The sequence below is a fragment of the Aegilops tauschii genome, chromosome 7 (genome assembly GCF_002575655.3).
Source record: "Aegilops tauschii subsp. strangulata cultivar AL8/78 chromosome 7, Aet v6.0, whole genome shotgun sequence".
Lineage (NCBI taxonomy): Eukaryota > Viridiplantae > Streptophyta > Magnoliopsida > Poales > Poaceae > Aegilops > Aegilops tauschii.
The window spans coordinates 537,882,885-537,910,141 of record NC_053041.3 but is presented as its reverse complement, the minus strand read 5'-3'; the positions used below and the strand labels follow the sequence as shown (position 1 = coordinate 537,910,141).

At 42.8% G+C, this 27,257-nt stretch overlaps 3 protein-coding genes across 3 annotated transcripts; all 3 read right to left on the bottom strand.

Annotated features, from left to right (window-relative positions):
- Positions 1–3,303: 3,303 nt before the first annotated feature.
- On the bottom strand, positions 3,304–6,557 carry LOC109751838 (eukaryotic initiation factor 4A). The gene is made up of 5 exons (XM_020310718.3): positions 6,301–6,557; positions 5,316–5,388; positions 5,073–5,179; positions 4,565–4,995; positions 3,304–4,316 (listed from the first exon to the last, which is right to left on the bottom strand). The coding sequence occupies exons 2-5, from the start codon at positions 5,384–5,386 to the stop codon at positions 3,681–3,683; spliced, it is 1,245 nt and encodes a 414-aa protein (XP_020166307.1). The 5' UTR covers positions 5,387–5,388; positions 6,301–6,557; the 3' UTR covers positions 3,304–3,680.
- Positions 6,558–7,417: 860 nt separating this feature from the next.
- Positions 7,418–14,666, bottom strand: LOC109751835 (UDP-sugar pyrophosphorylase). Its single transcript, XM_020310715.4, has 17 exons — positions 14,341–14,666; positions 13,732–13,836; positions 13,407–13,523; positions 13,064–13,204; positions 12,158–12,254; positions 11,310–11,437; positions 11,152–11,223; positions 10,980–11,044; positions 10,714–10,774; positions 10,513–10,630; positions 10,074–10,198; positions 9,764–9,840; positions 9,210–9,315; positions 8,997–9,056; positions 8,349–8,429; positions 8,023–8,262; positions 7,418–7,915 (listed from the first exon to the last, which is right to left on the bottom strand). The coding sequence occupies exons 1-17, from the start codon at positions 14,455–14,457 to the stop codon at positions 7,748–7,750; spliced, it is 1,878 nt and encodes a 625-aa protein (XP_020166304.1). The 5' UTR covers positions 14,458–14,666; the 3' UTR covers positions 7,418–7,747.
- Positions 14,667–19,447: 4,781 nt separating this feature from the next.
- Positions 19,448–26,785, bottom strand: LOC109751833 (uncharacterized). Its single transcript, XM_020310713.4, has 19 exons — positions 26,546–26,785; positions 25,650–25,805; positions 25,323–25,550; positions 25,089–25,175; positions 24,915–25,004; positions 24,714–24,840; positions 24,529–24,629; positions 24,266–24,434; positions 24,017–24,138; positions 23,413–23,541; positions 23,222–23,320; positions 23,069–23,126; positions 22,912–22,987; positions 22,695–22,821; positions 22,386–22,543; positions 21,264–21,336; positions 20,983–21,177; positions 20,802–20,895; positions 19,448–20,470 (listed from the first exon to the last, which is right to left on the bottom strand). The coding sequence occupies exons 2-19, from the start codon at positions 25,722–25,724 to the stop codon at positions 19,653–19,655; spliced, it is 2,826 nt and encodes a 941-aa protein (XP_020166302.1). The 5' UTR covers positions 25,725–25,805; positions 26,546–26,785; the 3' UTR covers positions 19,448–19,652.
- Positions 26,786–27,257: the final 472 nt, after the last annotated feature.

The following is a 27,257-nucleotide window of genomic DNA, read 5'->3' as shown; positions in this document are numbered from 1 at the left end:
TCACTACCACCACAGGGTATGGCGGTAGGCCACTCATCCACGTCAGCCTCAAGTAAACGAAACCGTCTCCTGCCGTCCACCCTGCCGCGAGAGCTAACGGCAGTAGGCTATGCAACCCTACGGTCATAGACCATGGCGGTAGGGGCTGAATCCTTATAAGCCCGCGTGGGGAGGCACGTGGGGCCCACCCACCAACCAGCCCCCATCTTCTTCTCCCCAACCATGCAGCGCTGCAAGAACAGAGAGCACAAGCCCTCTCTCATCCACTCCACTCCCCCCTTCGATCTTCTTCGTTTTGCCACCATTTTTGCGGATCGAGATGGCTCCGAAACGGGAAAAGTAAGCTCTATCAATCCCTCCAATTAGTTTTACTCGAAACATTTTCAATTCGATGCATTATTTGGTGCAAAACAACCCTATTGTCTTACTTTTTTATCTTAGGATTGCTTAGGTTGATTGTATATGATGTATAGGGTTCAAACTCTAATAACTACTCCCTTCGTTCCTAAATATAAGTCTTTGTAGAGATTTCAATATGGACTACATACATATGTATATAGACATAGTTTAGAGTGTAGATTCACTCATTTTGCTCTGTATGTAGTCCATATTGAAATCTCTCGAAAGACTTATATTTAGAGGGAATAGTTGTGGAGATTATATGTAGTTTTTATACGAACCCTAGTTTTTATATGAACCCTAGTTGGAGATTCAAATTTGTTTTGAACAAATGGTCACATGATTGATGTTGGAGGGATTGTAAGTAGTTGCCTACATACGATTGAATTATGTATATGCATATTTTTTGAACAAATGGTCATATGATGGATTTTGGTGAATTATGTATATGCATTTTTTAGCAATGTTGAATAAACAAGTGCATGAGTGATGGTTGTTGAATGAAAGATGTTGGTTGAATATGATTCATTCGCATTGATCATTTATATTGGTTGAATATATGATAATTGATGAATGTTGGTTGAATAAGTTATAATTGATGAAAATGATATGATTCATGTCGGTTGAATATGATTCATTTATATTTGGACTTGATATGTTTCATGTTTGTTCAAAATGGCAGCAGAGGGTTACCACCCTCATCGGCGACTACCCCGACGCTAAGGGTAACCGGACATCCGGTGTATCGCTGCCCTGGCTCCTGAACAACCGAAAGAAATGCCCCGTAAATGCCGATGAGGGTATGGTGGAGCAATACGCGAGGGCCTACCTGTGGTACCTTCTCATCGAGCTGAACGTGATGTGCGAGGAGGATCGCGGTCTTTGGCGGTGCATGGTGCCCATGCTATGTGTGTACGTCGTTGAGTGGCACTTGCCACACCGCGTGGCCGCGCAGTTTGGGATCTACCAGCATACACCACCGGGCATGTCGAACGATACCGGTGGCCACGAACTCCACTTGTGAGTGCATTGTTCTCCGTTACCATGATTTCGTTGCGTTTGACCTTCTTATGATGTTTTGTGTTGTTTATGCCTTGTAGGATGAGCCGGAAGAAAAATCAGTTGATCACAGCATGGGGAGAGCAGCATAAAACTTTTGTGACAGAGTGGAACCGGCGCAGGTGGCGTAAAGATGGGGAGAGGCGAGTGATTGACTGGGATGATTACGCCCAACACATGAGGTGGTACGATGATGGCCAGAAGCATCGTCTTCGTCTCAGGCCTAGGTGGACGACAGAAGATATCGCAGAGCTGGAGATGGATGCCCCCGAGGAAGAGGCCTACCAGGCCAGCATCAGAGACATGAGTGGATTTAGGGAGTTTGCACCCCTGGTCAATAGAGTGGTAAGTTGTGTTCTTCTGTCTTGAACCGGCGGTTGTATGTAATTTATTTTATTCGTCATTGTGACTCATTGCTTTTACAGTCCGGCGAGCTGAGCAGATGCATCTTCGATGGCTCGAATGCACTAGGTCGTCCCCCAGGGAACGGAGATTCTGAGAATATCATGAGGGAGACGGTGAAGGTAATATTTCAGGCGCCTAGAAATAACCTATGTTCTTGTTCATTTGCAATCATAAATCTGATCAGTATTATGTCCTTGTTTCATTGTGACTGCAGAAGTTCGTCAAGCATTGTCGCAAGCTGGTAGGCCTGCTTGAGTGTGCTGGCTCGGTTGAAGCTCATGATCCTGCAGCCACACAGGGTAACATTGCTTCATCAAGCCATGCTGCCTCTTCGGCTAGGTTGGTTGAGGAGGAGGAGAGCAATGGGGAGGAGTACGATGAAGATTACGGACCTCCACCAACTCAACCATCTCAGCTTCTGAAGAGAAATCAGCCAAAGAAGGATTTGCAGAGTCCATCCCCATTCCAGAAACCGATTCCTCGAGGAGGGCGCGAGAAGAAGCCTGAAGAGACTCGTTCAAAGAAGAACGAGGACCGTACCTCCAAGAGAGGAAGAAGCATGTAATTGTGGTCTTGGCTTGTTAGCCTACTTGTGTTAGTTGGAGAGAAACTATGTGGAACCGTTTGTTGGCTTTGTGAAACTGTTTGCGAAACTACTTGCATTAGTTGGGGTTGTCAAACTATATGGACAAGTTTGCTATTTGCTATTTGTGAAACTATGTGGAACCGTTTGCTATTTGCTATGTATGACATGTCTATTAGTTCAACCTTTATTAATATGTGAGCTTTGCATATTTTGCTATTTGTGAAACTATGTGAAACTACTCGAGTGTGATACATGTTATATTGTGTGAGCTCTGCATATTTAAGGCTCTTAAATATATATTATATTGTATTCTTTGTTGTGATAAAATTTTAAAAAAGAAAGATGCACTAAAACTTGCAAAAAAATTCTATTTAAGGCTCTTAAATATATATTATATTGTATTCTTTGTTGTGATAAAAATTTAAAAAAGAAAGATGCACTAAAACTTGCAACCCCACAGGGCTCGGCGGTAGGGTCCCATAACCTACCGCCATTGGCGTGGTGTGCTGGCCGTTAGTTGACGGTTGTGGAAGGGGAGGGGGTTACGAAGCGAATGGGACAGATCTGATGAGCATCTGATGAGCTCCGTCCTAACAACTGGGATAACATTCACCATTATTTACTCTTCCTCAATCTCTGGGAGGATGCAAATTTTCACGTTACACTGACAGGATTTACAGGTAACCCAGTATCTTAGTTTCACTCAGTACTGAGAATGGGAATTTCAGAAAGCACTGCAGATGCCAAATCCTGATACCCGAGTAATACGGCAAACTAGATATGCGAACGATCACAAGTAGATAACTACTCCTTGACTAATAAGCAGAGGTTATTGCTAAAAAAAGAGTAAACAGTTTTTAATAACGATAACATTACTAGTACCGATTGCAGGATTACATGCGGTAGGTAAAGAGTCAAGGATGACACAAACAAATAACATCATTCGGTCATTACATAGTCTTAACAAATAAAGTGAGGACTCCAGCAACAGCAACATGAGCAGCAGCGCCTCCCTCCTCAGCACATAGAACCACAGCCTAGCAACTACAAAAATTCCCAAAACATGGCTTAATAAATCCCAAATTGTCCACGACCACGACTTTAAAGTAGAACCCCAGACCATTTATCACTTGAACCCCCCCACCCACAGACAAGAAAGTTTGGTGATACTTCAACAAAAACAAAGCCCTGTCAGGACCCCCTTACCATATGTTCTCGACAGCCCGCCCGATCACAGAAGGTCGGCAACGTTGGCTGGGAGCTCTTCAATCACCACGTTGTAGAACTTCTGGATGTCAAACAGCATCCTCTCATCTTCACGGGTCACAAAGTTGATGGCCACACCCTTCCTCCCGAACCGACCACTACGCCCGATGCGATGCAGGTAGTTCTCTGGCTGGGTCGGGAGGTCATAGTTGATGACAAGGGACACTTGCTGGACATCAATACCACGAGCAAGCAGGTCAGTGGTGATGAGCACACGTGAAGAACCTGATCTGAACTCCCTCATGATGATGTCCCTAGTGTTCTGGTCCATGTCTCCGTGAGTGGCGGAGACGGTGTGGTCCCTGCCCCTCATCTTGTCGGTGAGCCAGTCCACCTTGCGGCGGGTGTTCACAAAGATGACACTCTGGGTGATGGCAAGAGTCTCGTACAGGTCACACAGTGTGTCGAGCTTCCACTCTTCCTTCTCCACATTGACATAGAACTGCTTGATACCCTCAAGGGTGAGCTCATCCCTCTTGACAAGGATCCTCACTGGCTTGTTCATGAACTTGCGGGTAATCTCAAGGGCTTCAGGGGGCATGGTGGCAGAGAAGACACCAACTTGAATCTTCCCTGGGAGAAGCTGGAAGATGTCATAAATCTGCAAATATAACAAAATGGAGATCAATACCCACAGCTTAAAATACAGAACAGAAATTTTAACAAAAATAACCACAACAAATACCATACAAAGCAAACATAGAATAGACCAGCTTAGACAATGAAATTACACAAACAGAAAATACACAGAGCAGTAAACATATTTTATAACTAACTAGTGTCAGATAAATAAGATGTGCAGTATGGCAGATGAAATACAATATAGATGAAGAGCATAAGAGTGTTGACCTGATCCTTGAAACCACGGGAAAGCATCTCATCAGCTTCATCGAGGACAAACATCTTGATGTTGTCAGGGCGCAGAGACTGCCTGCGGAGCATGTCAAACACACGACCAGGAGTACCAACAACGACATGCACTCCACTTGCAAGAATCCTTTGGTCCTCACGAACTGAGGTTCCTCCAACACATGCATGAACCTTCACACCCAAGTAGTCACCAAGTGCACGCATGACCTTCTCAATTTGCTGTGCAAGCTCACGTGTGGGAGCAAGGACCAAGGCCTGGCACTCAACCAAACCATAGTCAAGCTGTTGAAGGATTCCAGAACAGAAAGTAGCAGTCTTTCCTGTTCCAGATTGTGCTTGCTGGATAACATCAAGCCCCTTGCAGAAAGGAACGATTCCCCTTTGCTGGATGGCAGAAGGCTTCTCAAAACCTGTAGGCAGAACAAACAATGTTAATGGGAGATGAAGACTGCCAATATAGTAGGACAAAACATAACAGGCACAGTACCATAAGCATAAATTCCTCTGAGGAGGTTCTCTTGGAGACCCATGTCATCAAAGCTCTCATGAACTTCATCATAGGAGGTGAAGAACTCCTCAGTCTCACCTTGGCTCCTGTTTAAGGATTATAGGTAAGAATAAAATACACAAATCAAACAGCAAAAACAGGGTTTCAACTTGGTTAAATGACTACCAGCTGATAACCATGAGCAGCTATAAAATGAAAGAACATAAAGTTCAGACTACTTACAGCAGCTCCTGCATCTTAGAATCATAGTTCTTAGCGTCAAACTGGGAACCTTCCGGTGCCATTCCTGCCATGGCTGTAGCGGAAATAAAATGTGTTAGCTCAAACAAACGACATGAAAAGAGAGGTGCAACACAACATGTAGAAGCTTAATTAACAACAGGAAATCAGAAAATACATTGTAGTGTATGAAGATAACATCAACAGGATGGTCAAGAGAAACGAAAACATCTGACACTACTCCATATAAATCACTGTGTGTATGGACAGGTCTACACAGAACCCAGTTAATATCATTGAATCCATTGCAAACTTATACAAACCAGAGAAGAATTCATATGCAACAGATGAGAGACACAGGCCAAAAACTTGCGCTTGACACTTCCTTCCAGATTGTCAAGAGAACAAACAGTAGAATAACTATTTCCTCTCGTGCTCAATATAACTAGGCAGAGCTTGCCAACTACAACTGTCCTCACAGCTACCACGCACAATTTCAGCTAACTGAGCACACAAGCTCATCCAGCAAAACGAGCACCAAAACACAGGACAGCACCACTAAGTACAGCTCCACAAAAGCCGGATACAGCTATATACACAAGCTTTTTCGCAAAGAGTAACAAGAAATCTAAAAATAAACAGAACAGCTAAAGCGCATCGCGACGGGAATAGACAGAATCCTGCATAACAAAAGCATATCATCAGCCGAAACAGAGGCTCAAAACACGTAGGCTACCGATCCTATCGGCTGCAGACAACCAGTATCATCGTCAACAAACACCATAACCCTAAAACCGCGGCCTGCGCCGCAGAAAACCTAGCTTCCCCCACCGAACCGACGCAGATCCGGCCCCAGACCGACCCAGATCCGCCAAACCCGCCGAAAAGCACCGGCACACACAGATCGGCCCGTCGCGGCGGCGACGGCGACGAAGCGAAGCGAGACACGGCACCGGCGGGGGAAAGAGGGAGGGAGAGGGGGTTGGACCTGAAGCGTCGGGGAGGAGGTGCCGGGGATCGCCTGAGGGTTTGGTCGCGTCGCTGCGGTGAATCCGAGATCAGGTCTCGGATTCGGCGGCGTGGGAGCGGAGGCGATGAGGGGATTGGCAGGAGAGAGAAAAACAGAGGGTTTGGGCGGCGGCGGGGAGAGCCGCCTTTTAAGGGGTCCCCGGAGCGAGGCCAGGACGGGAGGGGGTAGGGTTTCTGCCCCTCACAGGGCCGCTCATGGGCTCCTCCCTACGGCCTGCCTCGGCCCGTGCCGCTCTAGGTAGTAGTAGGAAGTCGCACTGTCTGTCTGTCTAGTTTGTTTTCTTTTTGTTTTTTATTATTTATTATTCTCCTCCTTTTTAATAAGTTTTTTTTCCTTCTGTTATGTTCTTCGTTTGGTGTTTTGCAATTTTTTTTTGGCAATAGGTATAATATAAAATTAAGAGGTTTTCCTTTCTGTATTTCTCTTGGTCGATTGATTGATTTTATGTATGGTGTACCACATGGATTTGCCTGGTTCAGGGCCAATTATTTGTTTCCAAAATGCTGACAGCTACCCAATCTGGCAATCGTGCACGACTACCTTTGCCATGACTCGTCTCTTCCTCTCAATTATTATTGCTTCCAATGCTTGCCAGCATTTCTGGATGGCAAAATCCCAAATTCATAACACGTGTACCACCACCGAGGCTGCGCAAATATTAAACAAGGTACAACGGCGATCTCTTTGTTCCTTTAGGGGACAAAAACGGTGATCTGATCGTGCGGACTTAAGAGGCTGATGCTTTAAGAATCTAATCTACAAAGGGGACAACGGCAATGGCAAGCAGGCATGGTCCTCATCCAGCTTTCCCTATTCTTTATCACAAGAAAAAGCCCAGCTCTTTTCCATGGGCATGGCACAGCCACACATCTCCCTCCCTTGCCATCTTAATATCTTATTAAGCACCAAAATCGCCAAGAAACAAATAGTTTGAAACCCATAAATAACCCACAAACTTTACAAAAAAATAAAGAAGAAAACATCAATTATGCACGCCGCGGAGAGGGCCGCCATGCTTGGAAGCAAGAGCAACAATCTCAGCGATTTTATTCTCTTCGGTGCAAAGAGTTGAGTATACCAGCCTCAAACCCCAATATGAAATATCAACATTGTTTACTTTACATAAAGAAGAAACGAACGGCGACTATAAATAAATATCAGTTATACAAATTTACATGAGCAACGGTGAGTCGGTGACTGCCTGGTTGCTGAAGCAGCTTTGCTCTTATTAGTACAGTATTACATTGTAAGGCAAAGAAATGGCTCCAGCTTATTGCTATTATCACATGACACTAATAATGAAGCCCACCCAATTCTGGGAGGACAATGTAATGTACTTACTATTCCCAATCCCAGCTGCAAATTGGCAGAGGGACCATGTCAACCACCAGCCATCCATGCCTCTTCATGGGCTCAGGCAATGCTTTCCCGGCTCGGTGTAGTTCACCTCCAGCTGCTCAACCTTCTCAAACTTGAATCCGCGGATCCTCGACTCTTCCATCTCCGAGGTGTCCCTGTGGTCGACGTGCTGGATAGTCCAGCCTTTGTTTTCCACATGACCGGTGACTTTCACCTGCGAACACAAGCATGGCAACAAAGACTCGATCATTTAGATGACCGTAACCACGGGGAGATAAATTTGGTAGAGTTTTCTAGCTTCACGGTGTATGACCGTCTTACCTCTGCTTCGTCGACGGAGTTGACAATAAGAGCGCCGTCCAAGGAAAGACCGTCGATAACGACATTCCGGCCATTGATGACCAGAACCGATCTCTGGGAAACTGAAGAATTGCCGTGCACCTTTCGTTTGACGTCCTTGAACGTAAGACCCCACCTCGGGCTCCAGGTCACGCGTGGCCAGACCTCTACCTCTTGACCATTGAAAGTGCTGACTACAGGGTCAGATATTTGTGCCCCGGCCTGGAAAAGGAATGGTGGAAAAAGGAGTTCGTTGAGCTGGAACGCAAACAAGCTGACAAGGAGCAAGTGCCTGGTAATGTCATCACCTTTCTTAAAATGAGGCTGTTTGCCCTGTAAATTGCCATCTCTCCTGAGGTTGCACTATGAAAAGGATTGCCTTTTGGAACCTACAAAAAGGTGTATCAGAGACTGCTTAGAAACCGAACTACGACTCTTGCACGATATCTTTATAATTAAAAATAGCAGCCTCTAGCAAACTTTTAACTGAGGATAGTGACATAAATGTGCGTATGAAATACAGATGGCACCCTCAAAGAGATGAAGAGGAACTTTAGTTCTCAACGTGTCGCGGCGAGGCAATATCGAGATACTGACAACTAACATGGATATTGAGATACATACTTTAACCAGGATCATCACTCATCAATGCAAGCAGATAAATTCAGAGCAAGTCTTCGTCCTATCAGTCATAAATGCTTCATGTGCAAGTTCAAAAGTGCAGAGAAACTTTGGTTCTCAGAGTGTCACAACAAAGCAAATTTAATACTGTCAACTAACATGTCTATTAGCATACACACTTCAACCTCGATCATAATTCATCAACTGAGCATATATTAAGAGCAAACCCAGAAACACTCTTCTTATCAAGCATAAATTCTTCATATGCAAGTTCAAAAGTACAGATGCAACACGCAGTATATAAATTTCAGTGTTGGGAAGGGCCAAAATCATACTTTAGCTGCATCTTCAGGATTGTTCTTTACAGGAGCATATGCAAGCCAAGCATCCATCACCTACATTAAAAATGGCAACGAATGACAGTGAGGGATGTGAAACATGCACCCAGAGAGAAACCCGTTTTTTCTTTTGCATCTGAATTATAACCAGATTACTAACATGACCAATGTAAGGACCATAGTATGATGAGAAGATATGTTGTTTCTTACCGTAAACCCAACTTTTGCCGTTGGAGGTAGTGTTTTCGGATAGTCTTGCATCATGCACTCAAGACGAGTGGAGGATTTAAATGCTGTCTTGGTAGAGTCAGTATACCTAAATTAGTAAAATGACAAAAGTATAATAAAGTTAGTATAAGATACACAAAGTTGTGGTCAACAAAACTCACAATATCACATCGGGACATATGAACGGCATTAAGACTAGTATACTGTGCTTGTGAGATTAGTCATAAACTTTTATGATGCATCTACAAGATGCTACAGAAACACATGTTATCTTTATGTACACTACTGAAGTCAACACCAACAAAAAAACTATTTTTATAACAAGAGCTGCATAAAGTAAAATTAAAAAAGAACATTCGCCTATAAATTGGGTTAAAGAAAGAAAGAGCAAAACCAAGAGCAAGTTCATTCTCCCAACCTTAAATGACCATTGACAGAAACAACTTACACCACTGAATGGAAATTGGACACATACTTGTCGCCCTAATAGCATTGTAAAATACATCCTTGGAGGCAGCACATGGCAGCATACTTACTTTGGATTTACAAATTCAGAAATGGCGCCATGTGTTTTCTTGAGCTCCTCACTGTATGGTCCAAGCTCGAGTATCAGCTGCAAAAGGGTGGCATAAAGTTAGCATTACAAAAAGGTGAAGCTCCAAGACAATATGAATTCTAAAACTGACAACAAAGTATTTATACTAGACTAAAAGATCACACTGATGATATTAAATAAACAGGCCATGTTAAGCACCAAATTTTCAGTGTTTAAGACCTGTTGAAGAAAAGGATCATTTGGAAGTTGACACAACCCTACTGTCCTAATATATCTGTTTGCAATATTACCTGGTTTATATTTCCAGGGTATGGAGAATAGCCTGTTTCACAATTTGCGTCTCCATCAGGATGCCCAGTTGCACGAAGGAGTGGATCAAGCTGATTGTACTCCACATTGATCACCATTGTTCTACCTACATATAAGAATGGATCCAAGTCAAATTTGACAGAACATAAATACACATGAAAATGCATTCTTCCGTCAGAATTGATATGTTAGATGGCAGCACAGAACAAGCTGAAGAATAGGGATCACATAGATATTTTAGACAAATATAATGATACTTTTTGTTGATTCCAGCAGTACTGGTATATAATCTGTAATCACTATTGATTCATAATATTATTGACCCAGTTGTCAGAAAAGCATCAAAAATTCCATATATGTATACCCATTAAATATGGTGAAAGACAGTAAAAAAAAATATGGTGAAAGTGGCAAATTTACCATCAGCATGAGTAAGTTTGGTTATTCCACCAATGGCTTCCTTTGCCTTTCGAGGAACTGCAAGAGAATTAACATTGTAGCCCTTGGTGGCACTGACACCTAATGCTGATGGTATTGCCTACAAAAAGATGGTAGAACTAAGTTCCTGGCTCTCTACAGTATTCCTAATTATAATACAGTAGAAAAAGGAAGTGTACAAACATTAAAGAGCAATCCATTTGTGTCCTGGAAAAAGAGAACCCATCTCCGTCCTGTATTCTTCCTGTCAATAGAATGTGAAGTATTATAAAAAAAGATCCTAATATTTTCTTGTGCAGGGTTGAAGTTTGATTGATTACTTTAATAAACAATTTCAAATGAATCAATGATAACAGTTACAAGTAATTGCCTTCAAAAAGGCAACTTGTCTCATTCAGAAAGTTTGTTCAATGAAAAAATACATCCAGTTCTTGAACCAACAGGCATACCATTGCTCGAGTAATCCACTTGAATAAAGAAGAGAATGAACATCTCCATGCCCATGTGGCTTTGTCTGCCGAATCACAAAACTAGAAGTAAGAGAGGTGCAAACTCGAGAAGATGAAAACAACAATAATACATTTTAAACCCCAGTATAAGCGATCATATGAAATTAGCAACCTGAATCTTGTACTTGTCATTTGGATCTAATGCAAGCCTTGCATCGTTGTCAGCTAGACATGCTACTTTTTCCTAAAACAAATAAGCATTAGTCAGCACCGTAAGTAACAGCTGTGTATGTTTCCGGCCCCTAAGAAGCTCATGGAAGAAAAGGCCACCTGCTTTAGAATTTTCACTTGTGATGGTTCCATTCCAAAATATGAATTTGATTCCAAAAGCTTGATGGTCAGTGCATTTGTATCATCGGAAGTCATAATAGCAAATGGGATCTTCGTATGGCATTCGCCTGCACACTCAAAGAATGAAAAATTAATAATCAATTAAAGCAATGTCTGGATTTTCTTCAGGCCATAAATTCGAGAATTTCGAGATAATTAAAATAAACAGTTAAAATCATGCTGGATGAGCCATTCACAAGAAACCATAATTTACGTCTATCCAACATGTTGTCTAAAGTTCTATCTGGTTGTGAAAAGGAGAGGTAGAATTGCATTCTATCAATGTGCAGACTGAATTTAGAAACCAGAGACCAAACAAAACTGGTTTAACTTATCTGATTCAGGTCTTTAATTTGGCAGTTCATCTTGGTCTAGTCCATATAAGTAAATAATACTTCCTCCGATCCAAAATAAGTGTCGTGGTTTTGAACTGGGGTTAGCTCAAAACTGCGACACTTATTATGGATCGGAGGCAGTATGAAATTAGCAGTACCAATCCAATGATGTACCTCAGCCTCACATACTAAATGATATATATTTGAACAACATCCCTTTTTTTACATTCAAGCTACTTCTACGGGCTCACGTCAGCCCATTCGGGCAGCCACACCAACCAACAGAAACCATAGTAATGAAAACCATACAAAGATCATCGTTCTACAGAATGGTTCATTTCAGGAAAATGTTAAAACTAAAGCGAAATGATCAACAGTGACAAGTATCATAGGAAGTATACGAAGTATTGGTGAGAAAACTAATCAACAATGACAAGATCATAGTCTACATACCCTCCATTTTGCAGCTCGCCTCTTGTAAAGCCAGAATAGACTCTATGTAATGTTGAAGAAAACATTTCCCAGTGGTTGTTTCCCTGGGGAGTGCTACCTGTGTGATGAAATAGTTAACAAAATCTGTGACATGGTATTTTCAGAAGTTTGCTTGATGTCAATGTCACCCAACAAAATAACAGATTTCCGTAGGGAATATGTTACGTGTTCAAACTGTAATTACAGGATGAAATAAGACCTACACAAATCACCTGATGTACAGTCCAAAAGCAAAAAGTTCTGTGTTTGGCACGATGTGCGATACTGCTATCCAACAAATGATAAAAATGTGTTGTACTCCCTCTGTAAAGAAATATAAGAGCGTTTGGATCACTATTTTAGTGTGGAAAGTGGAAATATTCTAATAAAATAACACAATCAGTACCACAGCTGCATGACAGCAAAACAATATATCTGCTAAGAACACCCACATCCCAAATTTTTCTCTAAATTAAGTGCCAAGGTGGATAAATCAGATTTCTCTATATACACTTATGTAAGTTTTTCCTACCACATCCCATAGCACTAATGCTAAGTTTTGTCAGTTTTGTCATTTAAATTACAATTTCATATAGATGAGCTAATTAAAAGTAATTTATTTGGCGTAGCATTGATGCTAAGCTTTTTTCTCTTAGCACCTATTCTTGCATCCCTTAGAATTGGTGCTAGCCAGTTTCTCTGCCTTTAGCGTCTGCTTAACACCTAGGGAAATGGATGCTCTAAAGCATGATTCTGAAGAGCTAATTGATGTATATCCCTGCGACCCTTGGAAATCATGAATACAAAATTTCAACTGTGATACATCAACATGACAGACTTTCCAAGTCTTGGCTGCAAGTACACTATCAGGAACTCAAGCCACATTACCTTAATTCCTTTGTAACCAAGTCTTTCACCAAGACCACCAGCTACAAGAACAAATGCAGCATTGCGTGCTTCTTTTACCCCAGCTGCTTCCAGTGACACAAAGTTTTCATCACCAAAGGTCAATGCTTCCCCTGACGGAACCTGAAAAACAATTCATCTGTTAAACACCGTGTCCTACTTTCAGATAATAAAGAGGCATGTCAGTACACAATGTTTCAGAGTAGGAAAAAGGAAGCAGTTCTTGAGTCATTTGGAACTGAAAATTTACATCACAACAACACAAGAAAGCGCGTTTGAAGCAACTCAACGAATTCATGAGAAAATGGTGCATTGCAAGACTTACAGAGGGTGTGAAACCATCATATGGATTTTGTCCTGCCTTGGAATCTGCTAAAAGCTTTTTGGCATTCTGGATGTATGCTGCCAGCCCACCAGGATAGCTTGAGTTAAGTCGGGAAACCTAGGCAATGAGAACTTTTAGAAGGAAACGAACAATCTTTAACTTTGCACCAATTCTGCCATATGAAATTCGTTGACTTCCAAACAGAAAGCTAGTAACAGACAAGTTCAGAGGTGGCTAGGATATTCCATGGGTCCATGGTAACTACGCACATACAGGGAACATAAACATTGAAAAACTTGATGGATATACAGTCAAAGACACCTACCTGATCAAAGAAGTTCTTCTTCTTGTCATCGTGGACACCGGGCTCTGGCCAGTGTTCAAACAAGTGCCCCTGGCCTTCATTCAGCAGCATCTTTGCAAGTTCAACCTAGAATCACCCAGGAGACCCAAAAAAAAGTATTACAGAGAACTCGAACCCAAACAATGTGCCTAGTCCATTGCAGTTCCTATCATGATTTAATTTATCATCACTCCGCAAAATCGAAGTGTGTAATGCACGGTCCATCGAGTGAATGTTCAGATTCGGTAGTGCAGGGTGAAGTACAGCAAGGACAAAACCGCACTTTGTAAGAGGCCTTTAACCTGCAGGAGCGGCTCTGGGTGGGCAACAGCAAGCCATCACCATCACCATCACCACGTGAGGGAACTGGGCCGAGGTCGTTGGCCGTACCAGCCAGCGCTAAATTATAAGATATGCTGCGCCGAATCGTAAGAATTTCCGCGAAAACTCCGCCGTCCAAAAGAAAGAAAAACTGATTTCGGGACGAACGGCCGGAGCGTAGTACGACTAGCGCATATGCTACTACGAACTAGTACTTGTACTAATAAGCACGAATGAGTGGTGGAAGATGCGGTGGGGTGAGATAGTTACCTGGTCGTGGGAGAGGAGGTGCAGGTTCCGGCGCAGCGCGGGGCAGGGCTCGGCCCACTCGGCGGAGATCCCGAGCGCGGCGACGCCCTCCGCCGCCGCGTGGACGCCGGAGGCCATGGGAGGAGGAGTTGAGATGGGAGAGGAAGATGCGGTGGTTTGTGCTCGTGTGTTCCCGTTGGAAGGAGAGGAGGGTCACGGGGGAGGAGCAAAACCGTTTGATGCTGTGCTGCGGTGGCGTCGGTTCCGTCGGAAGGATCGCGACTTTTATTCAAGAGATAGAGATGGACAGGGAGGCGGCCTCCTCGATTTGATGATGGGATGGGATGGGATGGGATGGGATGGGCGGGGCCGGGCGTCAGTGGGCGTGGACTCTGGAGTCTGCTGGGTTCGAGGGGAGTCTCAGGGAGTGGACGGCGACCGGCGTGGAGGCTGATCTCTCCTCCAAGAATATGCTGCGGTGCGGTGGCGGCGCGGCGGAGCCCGAGCGAGAGCGCCTTTTTTTTTTTTTGGAGTAACCCGAGCGAGAGCGCCTGGTTACGTGCGCGTGTGGATCGCCAGATGGGCCAGCCCACGCAGTCTTAAGGCACCTGCAATGCATAGCTTCAAAGTGATGCCTTGCATGTCATGTAGGATCGGATATCATGTAAAGTAGGTTCGGATAGGGAAACGGGATCCTCTTTAAAAGGCGGGTGCTTGAAAACAAAAAATGTGGTCCGATGACAAAAGCTGAAAAGGTTGGAGTGAAAAGTAGAGATGCATGTGTACTAGAGTCTTTATTTTCTGTTCCCTCCGTTTCAAAATAAATGACTCAATTTTGTACTAACTTTAGTATAAAGGTAGTACAATGTCGGGTCATCTATTTTGAAACGGAGGGAGTATTTTTTAATGAAGCCCACTAGTGGTAGCTTGCATTGGGAAGAAAAAATAAATGTAGATGCCTTAAATTACTTTTTGTCATCATTGTACATGCCCTTATTGAAATTGAACCTTAGGCCTCCCTCCCTTTGTTTTAATTGAATTGAACCTTCCTCGCAAAAAAAAATTGAATTGAACCTTAGGCCTCGTTGAATTAAACCATATGGCGATGAGTTTGAAAGGGTGTGTATTATTGAAATTATTAATTCTTTTTTTGTGGGTGATTGAAATTATTAATTCATAAATTAGAAATGTATTTCCCAATTTCGCTTCTCCTAAAAACTAATAGGAGACGCGAGATCGGCGATCCGTTAACTATAGCCGACCCACAATGCAGTATATATGTCCTTGGCTATCATTTCTGAGCAGTCGCATGTTGCTGATCCACGTAGAAATCATCTTTTATAGAGGACAATTATCACTGAAAAAAATAAAAGAAATGAAAGACAACTTAAAGTTTGCTACTCCCTCCATTCCAAATACTTACCATGACAAGTACTCTGAAACCGAGGGAGTATTATACAGACTATTAGTTAGCTTTATAGGACTCGCATCCAAGACATTTAGGACATCTTTACAAAATTGCCATGTGTCCTTGTACTTCAACCAGGTCTTGTTTTGGTCTTGAAATTTTGTAGTCATACAAGCTACATTTGAACCTCAAATTTGGAAAATAAATTGGTAGTCCAAACCAGTCAGTGTGCTTTCACCATTAATGCATTGTTTGGTTTCACATAGTTGCAACAAACTTAATAAAAAAGGAGTAGAGTGTCAAACTATACTCCCTCCATTCCTTTATATAATGTGTATTTGTTTTTAGGTAAAACTCCACAATGTAAAGTGCATTTCTTCCAATTCCTCATAATTCCCCTCTTAGCCCTTCATAAAAAAGGAAAGTATCTCTCTCCCTGTTGTGTGTATCTCTCCTTTTAGGAAAAGAACGAAAGTATCTCTCCTGATTTCCCGTATCTCTTCCTTTCCTTCCTAATTGATTTACTTGCCACTAATCAATGAATTAGACAAGGGTATTTTCGTCCTCAATTCTTTAAAATTTCATGCCTTGGTCACCATGGCAGAAAATATACACCTTACATAAAGGAACGGAGGGAGTATTAGCTAAAGTAATGGAGAACACCATTTTCTTAACAAGTTCAAAAGTATACAAAAATATATATAAGAAAATATATTTGTATTGGCTAAAGCAATAAGAGTAATCGTAGTTAATAAGTTCTTCATAAGTTACCAAAAGGAGGTAAATACACCCGAAGTCATAGAACTTGCACGCGATGGTCAGTTTGGTGCACAAACTTGTAAATTACGTGTTTCTGGTCATCAAACTTGCACGAGCGTTCATATACGATCACATTTCATGTACACGGACGTATCCATGGCCTATGTGGCATTCCAGTGTGGCCAGGGCCCACTGTCATCTGCTGTAGCATGTAGATCTGCAGAGAAGCCTTTGACTTTTTTTCTTTTTGTATTAAGCCCCTAAAAATAAAATGAAAAAACAAGCAATGCGGGGTTTTGAAGCTGCAACGTGCCCTAGTAGTCTCACGTGGACAACCACCAGACTACTGATCATTCATGTCTACATAGACCAACTAATTTCTGTATCATATAAACAATGACTGAAAATAAATTTTACAAGAAATGTAACACGGAAAAAATGAGCACCGTGGCTCGACCATGTGACCTTGTGGTCAAGGTTAACTAACATTACCACCGACAACACAACACGTCTAGATGTAAGAAAACAATTTATATTCTTGCGTTTGTGACATTCAAAAAATATTTATGTGTTACAAAAAAAGGTACGCGGCATTTTAAAAAGCTTCAAAAACTTGTATTTGAAAAAATGTTAATCAACACAACACGTCCAGATTAAGATTTTTTTCAAATACAAGTTTTGAAACTTATGTGCATTGAAACATATACTCCATATGATACACATATGTTTTGATGTTTTAAGTACTCCAGTATACATCTATGTTTTGATACACATATATTTTAAATACTCCAGTATACATCTATGTTTGGAGTATTTAAAAAAAATATGCTTAATACTTTTTAAACATATGATTAACATTTTTTTCAAATACAAGTTTTGAAACTTTTTTCAACTATGTTTTTAACATTTTCGGATGGTACGAAACATTTTAAAGCACATTGTATAGGCATTTAAAAAATGTCATGACCAGTTTTTTTTTGGAATGCATGAACATTTTTAAAATGCAACGTATCATTTTTAATTACACAAATGTGGTTTACAATGTTTAAACAATTTGTTTAAATGGCACACACCTTTTTTGTAACACATAAACATTTATTAAATATCACAAACACAAGAATAATTTTTTTTCTTACATAGAACAAGAAGGAATAACAACATGAAAAATATTTATCTCATTTGGATATGTTGTGTTGTCGAAGCCCGGTGGTAATCTTAGTTAACGTTGACCACGAGGTCACATAGTCGAGCCACGGTGCTCCCTCTTTTGGGGTTACATTTCTTGTAAAATTGATTTTTCGCCCGTGTTTATATGATATAAAAATTATTTGTGCTACCTAGACATGAATGGTCATTGGTTTGGTGGTTGTTAACCCGAGCCTAGTAGGGGCACGTCCCTAGTTTGTAACCGAACCATCCCTTGTTTTTCCATTTTATTTTAGGGGCTTTATACGTAAATAAAAAATCATTTTATAGGGGCTTAATAAGTTAAAAAAAATAGGTGCATAATACGTAAATAAAGAAAAAGCCTGCAGATCTACCATGTGTCGCGGGCTTACAGTGGGCCCTGGCCATGCTGGCATGCCACATAGGCCACGGATACGTCTGCGTACATGGAATGTGACCGTATATGAACGTTTGTGCAAGCTTGATGACCAGAAACACGTATTTTACAACTTTGTGCACCAAACTGACCGTCACGTGCAAGTTCTATGACTCCTGATGTATTTACCTCTACCAAAAGATATGGAAATCGTAAGTCTTAGAAAAAAAAGGTGCAAGTCATAAGTATTTTCAAAATACCAACTTAATAAAACCTATCAAATAATACATATGTCCTCTTACCATGAGTGTCCAATAAATTATATTTAAATTACATTTTTCATGATTATAAAATATTTTTTATTATTAGATATTTTTTTATTTTTCTCATTTTATTTTTATTTTCGTGAATACCTTTCATTGTCGATTGGCTCAACTCTAGTGCAAATTTGTACTAAAATTAGTCAAAGTTGAGACACTTATTTTGGGGCGGAGGGAGTAGTTAATAAGTTTTTGATAAATTACCAAAAGATATGGAAATGAGAAGTCATAGAAAAATGCATAAGACATAAGTATTTTCAAAAGACCAACCATTAATAAAACATACAAATAAACATCATTTCCTCTTTTCACTAGTTTTCATAAATTTTTCCTTTTTTAATACATGTAGGGCATTGTCCAATAATTTACAGAAACTATAAAACCCCGAACGTTCAGATTTTGAGCAAATCGAATGTTTTTTATGAAAGAATTAGTTGACGCGAGGATGGCAATTTTTGTTTATGAGCAGGCAATTTCCTGTAAGAGAAATGAACTTAGTGCGATTTTTTAGGGTAATTGAGTGTGAATTTGCCATACTTGCCAATTGAACTTGCCATGGCAGCAAACATTAAATCCACAAAAAATGCTCGTTTGCCATGGTCAAATCCTGAATGTTCGAAACTTATCAGTCTCTATAATTTATATGTGAACCAATGTTCCATTATTATTAGATATTTTTTATTTTCCTCATTTTATTTTTGTGAATGTCTTTCATTTGTCGATTTGGGTTAGTAAGTGTGCATGTCTGGTTTTACAAAGTTGAGGATCACATTTGTATGGTTTCATAGTTTATTATGACCAAAAGTAGGTTCATGCTATAGCTGAGAAACTAAAAATAGTTTTTTCAATTCCATTGACTATGAGAATTGAGTGTAGCTTAAAGGTTAGGGTTTTTCTGGTGGAACCAACCCACCAGGATTCAAATCCTAAACTTGGTATTGGTGCTTGTTCAGTAGGAATGAGTGTATTGTGTTAAAAAAAATCCTATAATAAAACATTTGTGCCTCAATAATGGATAACATAATTTGTTGCCATTTGCTCGTTAGTAAAGGGAGCTGTAGCAAATAAACCTGGTTTTTGTAACGGCGATGAGCAAAGTTCACCAAACAATTGACGTATTAGAGCCAATTTTGCATTCTCCTCTCTGCCATCATTCACATCAAGAATTACAATTTCATACGTACAAGCCGCTACTGAAGTTTTACAGTGTAAAACACCCCGTCAAAATGACCCCCGCGCGTGTGTATTAATATCTACCGTGTTAATTAATGCCGTGCCTTTCAAATTCCTACTACAGGTCAACCTACTCAGCCGGCGGCGCGAGGTTGAGCACCATGTCGGGCCCCTTCTCCCCGGAGACGGAGAACTCGTCGGGGACCGGCACGCCAAGCTCCTCGCACACAAACCGCACCACGCGCCGCGTAACGGACCCCAGCGCCATCTTGTTCACCGTCACGGCGATGGCAAACCCGTGCTCCGGGTCGCAGAACCCGTTCGACCCGCCCATCCCAGAGTGCCCGAACCCCGTCGGCGGCGCGCCGGACCTGCCGTACCTCCTGAACCCGAGCCCGAACTTGCCGTTCGGGTGGATCATGCCCGAGTACTCGCCGACGCCCATGAACGCGTCCATGATGCCGCTGTCGCTGTTGCTGAACAACCTGCCGCCGGTGCTCCCTGATGCCGCCACCGACACTTCGCTGTCGGCGTCGCTGGTGCGCAGCTGGGCGTACTCGACCTTCTCCATCGAGCTCGAGCTTCCGCTGCTCTTCTTCGCGGAGCCTTTCTTCTTCTTCTTGGACGTGGCGGCGGTGGGGAACGCGGGCGTGTGCACGTGGCTGCCCAGGAGCGGCTTGGCGTTGCTGGAGTGCGGCGGGGGAATGGCGCCGCCGGCTGCCAGCGCCGCGTAGTACCGAGCGAGCGCACGGGCGGATAAGTGGCCGTTGGCGGCGGGGATGATGGCGCGGCGAACGTTCAGCGTGTTGAACATAGCTGGTACGCCAGCCGCCATCTGCGCAATGCCGCTCAGCAGTTCCGGTGGGACGTCTGGCCCTGGCTTGATCCCTTGTAGCTTCTGGATTTCTTCCATGTCGACGGTCAGCGTTGCCAGGCGAGACTCGACACCTAAAATGGGCACAGATTATGAACAACGTCAGCCTTGTAAGAAGTGCCTCTCAGAACTGGAAATTGTGAAGCTAAGTCCAAAGTTGTCTTGATCAACATATGCGGAATCAGTAATCCAATATGTTAGTTCCAGGTACGCTGTAGTCTCTTCCCTAGGATCTCGTTTTTCATAAAAGTTAAATTTCAAACATTGTTCCAGTACTTCTGTTTCCGACTCTTCCAGCACTGAAGAAAAGCAGCATATAGAAGACAATTTGCATAATCACGGAAAAACCAAAGAACAAATATTGTAAACTATCTAAAAACTTTCTTTTCAGATCTGTTAACATACCTGGAGGAATTCCGACATATAGCTCTCCCTCGATGTGAAGAGGATGAACAATAGCCTCTTCTAGGATCTCTTGAAACTTCCTCCCCGATGCATGCTGTTATTGTCAGATGCCATTGTTAGGACTCGTGAAATAAAGTTATAACACAAGCGGTATGAGTGCACTTTCTTAGATTAATTATACCTCTATGAGACCGCCACACAGCCAACCAAAGGATAGGTAGTGATAAATTTGTGATGAACCAGGCTCAGTTTCGGGTGTAGATTTGGCAATCTGGTCTAGCATCTCTTCCCAATCACATACCGACATAGGATCGGTTTTGACCACATCTCCCAGAGCATTATGTAAACCAGATGTATGATTGAGAAGATGGTGCACCTTTATTACGAAGTGTCAAATGAGTCTGTTAGTATCCTGAAACACCGCGTCTCATTACATAGCATAAGTGAAATAAGTTTTTGCACCTTAATTAGCTCCTTTTTGTTAGTCCCAAATTTTGGCCAGATATCGGCAACTGTTTCTTCATACTTCAACTTCCTGAAAGATCAGAGCATACAGTCACTATATGGACAAGATAAAGTGTATAAAAGTATAAGGTAACATGGAAAAGATGTTTAGTAGTCTCCAAAGAGAATCATGCACAACAGCCAGAGATCCAAAGGATCTGCTTCACATAAGAATGAGATGCTAGAAAGCCTAAACTAGAAGCACAGATCCTTTTAGGTGCGTCAGAACACACATAATGTCAAAAAAAGTGTGACTTTTGTAAAGTGAGACTTTCTTTTCGACCAACAGTGGATGCTTCCAATAACATCCACAAAGCGTGAAGCCCGGGGTGGAGGCCACGGCGGAGAGGTTCTGCTCGGCGGCGCGGCGGAGGAGAGCATCTGTGCGAACCATCCTGCCAGGGCGTCGAGCATCTGAAAATCTCGTGGGGAAAGTGGGGGTGGGATGGGGCCCTTTGGTCGGGGCGAGAGAAAGAGGGGGACGCTCAGCGCTCTCCGTTTTTTAGGAAATGAGACCCGGTGACTTGCTGTGGGTTAGTCACCAGTGAACAGTATAGCGACTTGCCACCCTCTTTATACCATTCAACGTAAACAATGAGATAGCTACAGTGTACGTCTACAGGATCCGGTCTACAGTACCTCGTGAACAGTAATCATGAATAGTCCTAGTTGCTACTGGACTTGATCTGGGCTATCCATTTCAGATCAAATGGATGGGTGCCCGCAAGTTACGGCGTGACTCGCTGTGGGCAAGTCACCTGATCCCTGTCTGTTTTTTAGACGCAGGGAAGAAATGGAAAGGGTAAAGTGAGACTGCAACTAAAACTACAGCAACATAGTACACTGAATGTTGAGTATACTGAGACAGTATACCCTGTTTCCTTGCAACATGCTGCCATGTTTATACTTCTAGGCCCTTTTCATGTAGTACGAGTAAAACTAAGATGAAGATGAATATGACGATGAGCAAAAAATTGCACATAGCACGACTAATTCTACAGCATAATGCAGCCCAATGGCCTGCAAACAGATTTACAGTGCATGCTAAGAAAAAACTTGGTGCTGAAATTAACCACTCACCCTTGGTCGACGAGCCAATGTACCATTCCAGCAGTGATGCCCTTCGTCACCGAGAAAACCGGAAACAGAGAATCAGGCTGAACGGGACGTGGATCGTATTTCCCTAATGTACCAGCAGCGGTGTCTATTATGACCTTTCCGTCTTTGTATGCACATACCTGCGGGAGGAATATCAGTAAGGCTGCGTTGCAACAAGACAACCGTATGCAGATATCGTTTGTAAACTCGTGATATGAAATTTCGGCATACAAAATATTGCTACAGTACTGTTATGGCATGTAAATGAGTGGTATGAGATTATTGACCCACTTGTAGTCCCAAAATTTTGTCGCTTCCCATCTCGAGTAGAAGACTCCTCAGTTTAGACTCCACTTCAGAGTTAACAGGTGAGTCATAAATCCACTCGCTATTAGTTGAGGGCCCACGTGTCAAACTCCTGATATCAATGAAGCCTAAATTATTAGCAATTCGAAAAGAATGATCCGCACAAAGCTGATGCAAAACACAGGCATGGCGTGCATCTCACCCTAGCAAAGTTGATTCAGCAAATGGCCTCATGATGTCCAGATAAACTATCCTAACATTCAGTGAAGCTGAAAGCCCTGCAGGTATAAATGAAAAACAGCCATGTGAGATGATGGTCATGTCAGAGGAATGTACAAGTTCAAGAGACAAAGACATACCTCTAAGAAGATTCAAGACCCTCATAAAAATTATCGCATCCCCAGGGAAAGCATCAACCTGATAGCCAGAAAACCTTCATTTAACACCGGTCTCTTGGTTGACAAACCCAACACAGCTTAAAGGAAAGTAATTAGCTGGGCATGGCTACTCACAGGATTGAAATGTTTAACCTCCTTCTTGTTCAATTTCATCTTCTCTTGAAGGGCTTTGGCATTTCGTTCTCTTTGCTCATTCAATGCTTTAATGTTCTCCTAATAAGTAGGAACAAACCACAACCAACCAGTTACTACAACTTCCTGCAGTATTAGGAACAAAAAAAATCTAGAATGGGCCTTCAGCATACTTTCGCTTCAGTTGCTGTAGTGGACTGGCGAAAAAATATTGAGGCAATCTCCATGGACTGCTGCGGCATGTCAACTCGCAGCTTAAGCCCCATCTCTGCAAAGGCTGACAGCAGTGCCACTTGGTCCCCCTACATATTGATCTCAGAATTGTAAATTATAGAGTTTAAACAAAAGAATGGCAAGCTAGTAATAAGCAACAAAAGATAGAATGAAGCGAACATCTCACAAAAATTTACATTTGTGCCTATGATCACGTAGTGTTGCGTAAAACTTAATAATTAACTATAGGTAAAAACATGGTCGCAAAAACAAAGCCAAGTTCCTGATTCTGTCTTGCTTATCTTATAGTTGTTGATTGTGTCATGTCAACTACCAGTCTGCAATATCACTGGTGTGTAATGCAGGGATAAAGAGCCACAATATTTATTACATGAAAAAAGTTAATATTAAAAGATATGTTTCTTTTGATTCAACCATAATACAAAAGAGGGGTTACAGTTACTCCCAAGGAAATGCTTATTGCTTATAGCTACAAAAGATACTCTTAATTGACTTCGCTTTTGATATCATGTGTATTATTTGTAAGATCAAAATGTTACAAACCTCAGCGCATGACAAAAACATCTTTGCTAGTGCCTGCTTCATTGATTGTGATATGCGTTTAGTGAGCCCAAAATCAAGGAGAATCGGTTTGTGTGGAGGTTCCTTGCTTACAAGAAAATTGCCTACAGAAAAGAAAAGCATGTTAGTATGAATCGGTGTGAAAGCAACACAAAGAAATCCAATGGAAATATTGGAGAACAGAATTTATGTGACACAAGATCTGCCTAAAGAAGCATAGAATTAAAATACCAGGATGAGGATCGCCATTGAAGAAACCGTCAATGTATATTTGATGAGCATAAGCACGGGTTATCTCTTCAACGAGTCTTTTCTTATCAACACCATATTCTTCCAATGAATCATTGTCATGTAAGCGAATGCCGTCCATGTATTCCAGAATTAGAATCTTTTCAGTAGACTGATACAAAGAAGAATGCGTCAGATGATGGTCACGTGATTTGCAAACCCTAATGCAAGAAAAACAGAATAAAGTTTGGGCTGACAGTTAAGACCTGAATAATTTCTGGTATCAGTACGTCAACATCGCTGGAAACACCGCCACTCCCACCTTCAGTTTTCCGACTAAGATTCTTGGAGACGGTCCTAGTATTCTCTGAAAGTAGATTTTGCCCCTTACATTATCATGATGACCTCTTTATGAATGACTGTACCTAAGAATCTGAACAAGGAGAACTACCTGCTTCATGATTGAAATCAAGTTCCTTGGGTGCCTCCTTGCACCATTCATCAATCATTGGGTTGAAGTCATACTGAGGTTCTGCCCATGCAATCCATTCGATCAATGATTTTGCATTCTTCAAATCCTGATCACAGATGAAAAGTTATAATAGCAATCCTATTTGTCTTACAAAACACTATTTCCAGAAAAGAAAAGAACCTCTAATATGATCTCTTTGATACCATCATGCTGAACTTTGACAACCACTTCTCTGCCGTCTTCCAGAGTTGCACGATGAACTTGTGCTATCTGTCAAGAAGTGTTCATTCAGATGACCATGCTATGAATTTACACCAGAGAAAATATAGTTCATTTGGGAGCAACAGAACTTACTGATGCGGTCGCAAGAGGGTCAACGTCAAAAGTAGCAAATAGTTGACGCATGGGTTTCCCAAGTTCTTTTTCTATGGTTCCACAAACCTGCACACGACAGACCAAAACTAAGACTAGGATGAACTGCATTAAGTCATGCTATATGATGTTGGCAGATTGGTTGGCTACAAAAATGGAAATGCTTATGATTAAATTATTTTTCAATCTACCATTCACTAATTAATGTATACATACCTCTTCAAGAGGGCGTGGAGGAAGCGAGTCCTGCAACTGCTTCAGGACCTCTATGTAGGGCTCAGGAAGCACGTCTGCTCTTGTGGATAAATACTGGCCCATCTTCACCCACAAACCTTCCAATTCTATCATCAGTTTGAGAACACGACGAGCATTCCGCTCGTGCGTCTTTGCCCATATAGCATTCTTCTTAACAGTGCTAACCCACTGGACTCTCTTCTGAACAGCCTGCTTGCACCTCGGAAAGATATTAATCTGTTTCTACCAGAAAAACAGAAGAAGAGACTGGATGTCCAAAGAACATCATAGAAAGAAGCAGAAACACACCTTGTAGTCGAAGTAGACGAACAACGCCAAGGAAAAAACTTTGAGGCGCCTGGTTATGAGGGTTCCCCATCCCATCGGAAGTCAGCTGGTCAGGAGGAGGGACGACGGAAGATTCCGGCACGCCGTGGTCAGCTCTGCTCGAGGCTACTAGCAGGACTGCAAGGCCACAAACAGGTCCAGGAAAGCAAAACAAAATCAGCAACTCTCTTGACCTTCATTCACAAGCAGGTCAGTTATTCAAAGAAAGTGACTTGACATGACAAACATGTTCGCTTGACTTGATAGCTCTCCAATTGCTTGCGTTAATGCAACAAAAAACAGAGCAAAATTAAAAGGCAAAACCAGAATCCATGCGACATGACAAAGGCATGAGCAAGTGGTTGTCTCCGAGACAACGCCACCCCCAACAACCACAACACGCGCAGGCAACACAAGAGGGAAATGCAGGTGCGTGTACGGCGGTAGCTGCACAGCTTACAGTACTAGTATACTAGACTATGACTGTTCTTGTCCTCCTCTCCTACAGGGAGAGGGTCGGGTCTCGGTCTCCCATATTTGGGGACGGAAACTGGGCTTTATCAAGCACGAACACCAGAAAGAATCCACCGCCGCGGCCTGCGGGGGAGGGGATGAACCGCCGCCGCAGCAAACTTGACACCTAGTATTTGCCGATGAAACGCAGAAACTGGACTTTGCTTAGCGTCGAAGCGACGAATTTGCGCCTGATCGCGTCCTCCAGCCCACCCCTGAAGAGAGGAGGCGGAACCGCCCGCCCACCCAGCCGGCCGGCCATCCACGACCACAGAACCGAATCCCGACCTCCGAGCTGCGGGATTACCCCCAAATTATCGCCCCCACCCCGGAAAAAACCGTCGAGAAGCGGGGGAGCGAATTACCTCTGCCCGCGCCAGTCGTGGGAGTGAGCCGGCGGAGTCCCCCGGCGCCGGGGATCCGACGCGTGCGCGAGAGAGGAGAGAAAAGAAAAGCCGGAAAGCGGTTTGGGGTATGTGTTTCTCCGTGGGAGAAAAAGGGGAAGGAGTTTTTGAGACTTTTTTTTGTGTGCGAGAGAGAGAGAGTTTTTGTGAGCGAGGGAGGTTTCTCTTGGTGGTCGGAGGAGAGGCAGCGGTCCCTCGAGCCACAGTGGGCGAGGTATTTATTTATTCGGAAGGAGCGGCCTGGTTCGCGGCTAAGGAGGTGTTTGGTTCCACGGAAAAGTCCCCAGTAAAGCAAATAGGATGGGACTATTTTGGGATTTTTTGCTAAAAGTCTTTAGAAGCACCTTTTTAAGAGTTTTTTTTTTAATCTTAGAGACTAAAAAAAGTCCTGGGGCACGAGAGAGAGGGGGTTAGCTGGGACTGTCTGTGAATGTGTGCAGGTGGGGCAAGCATCAGAGCTCGACCTAGCGACGCACTCTTGGGTAGGCGCGAGCTCCCTGCCGGCCGCCGCCCCGGTGCCGGCAGCCACCACACCCGCCAGCGCCCACCGGGGGTTGGCGTCCACAAACCTGTCGTGCTCCCCTTCGGGCACGGCAGCCACCTCCCGGAGCTCCGCCGTGTAGCTAGAGGCCTCTCGTCCAAAACCAACAACGTCTCTCCATCCCTCTCAAGG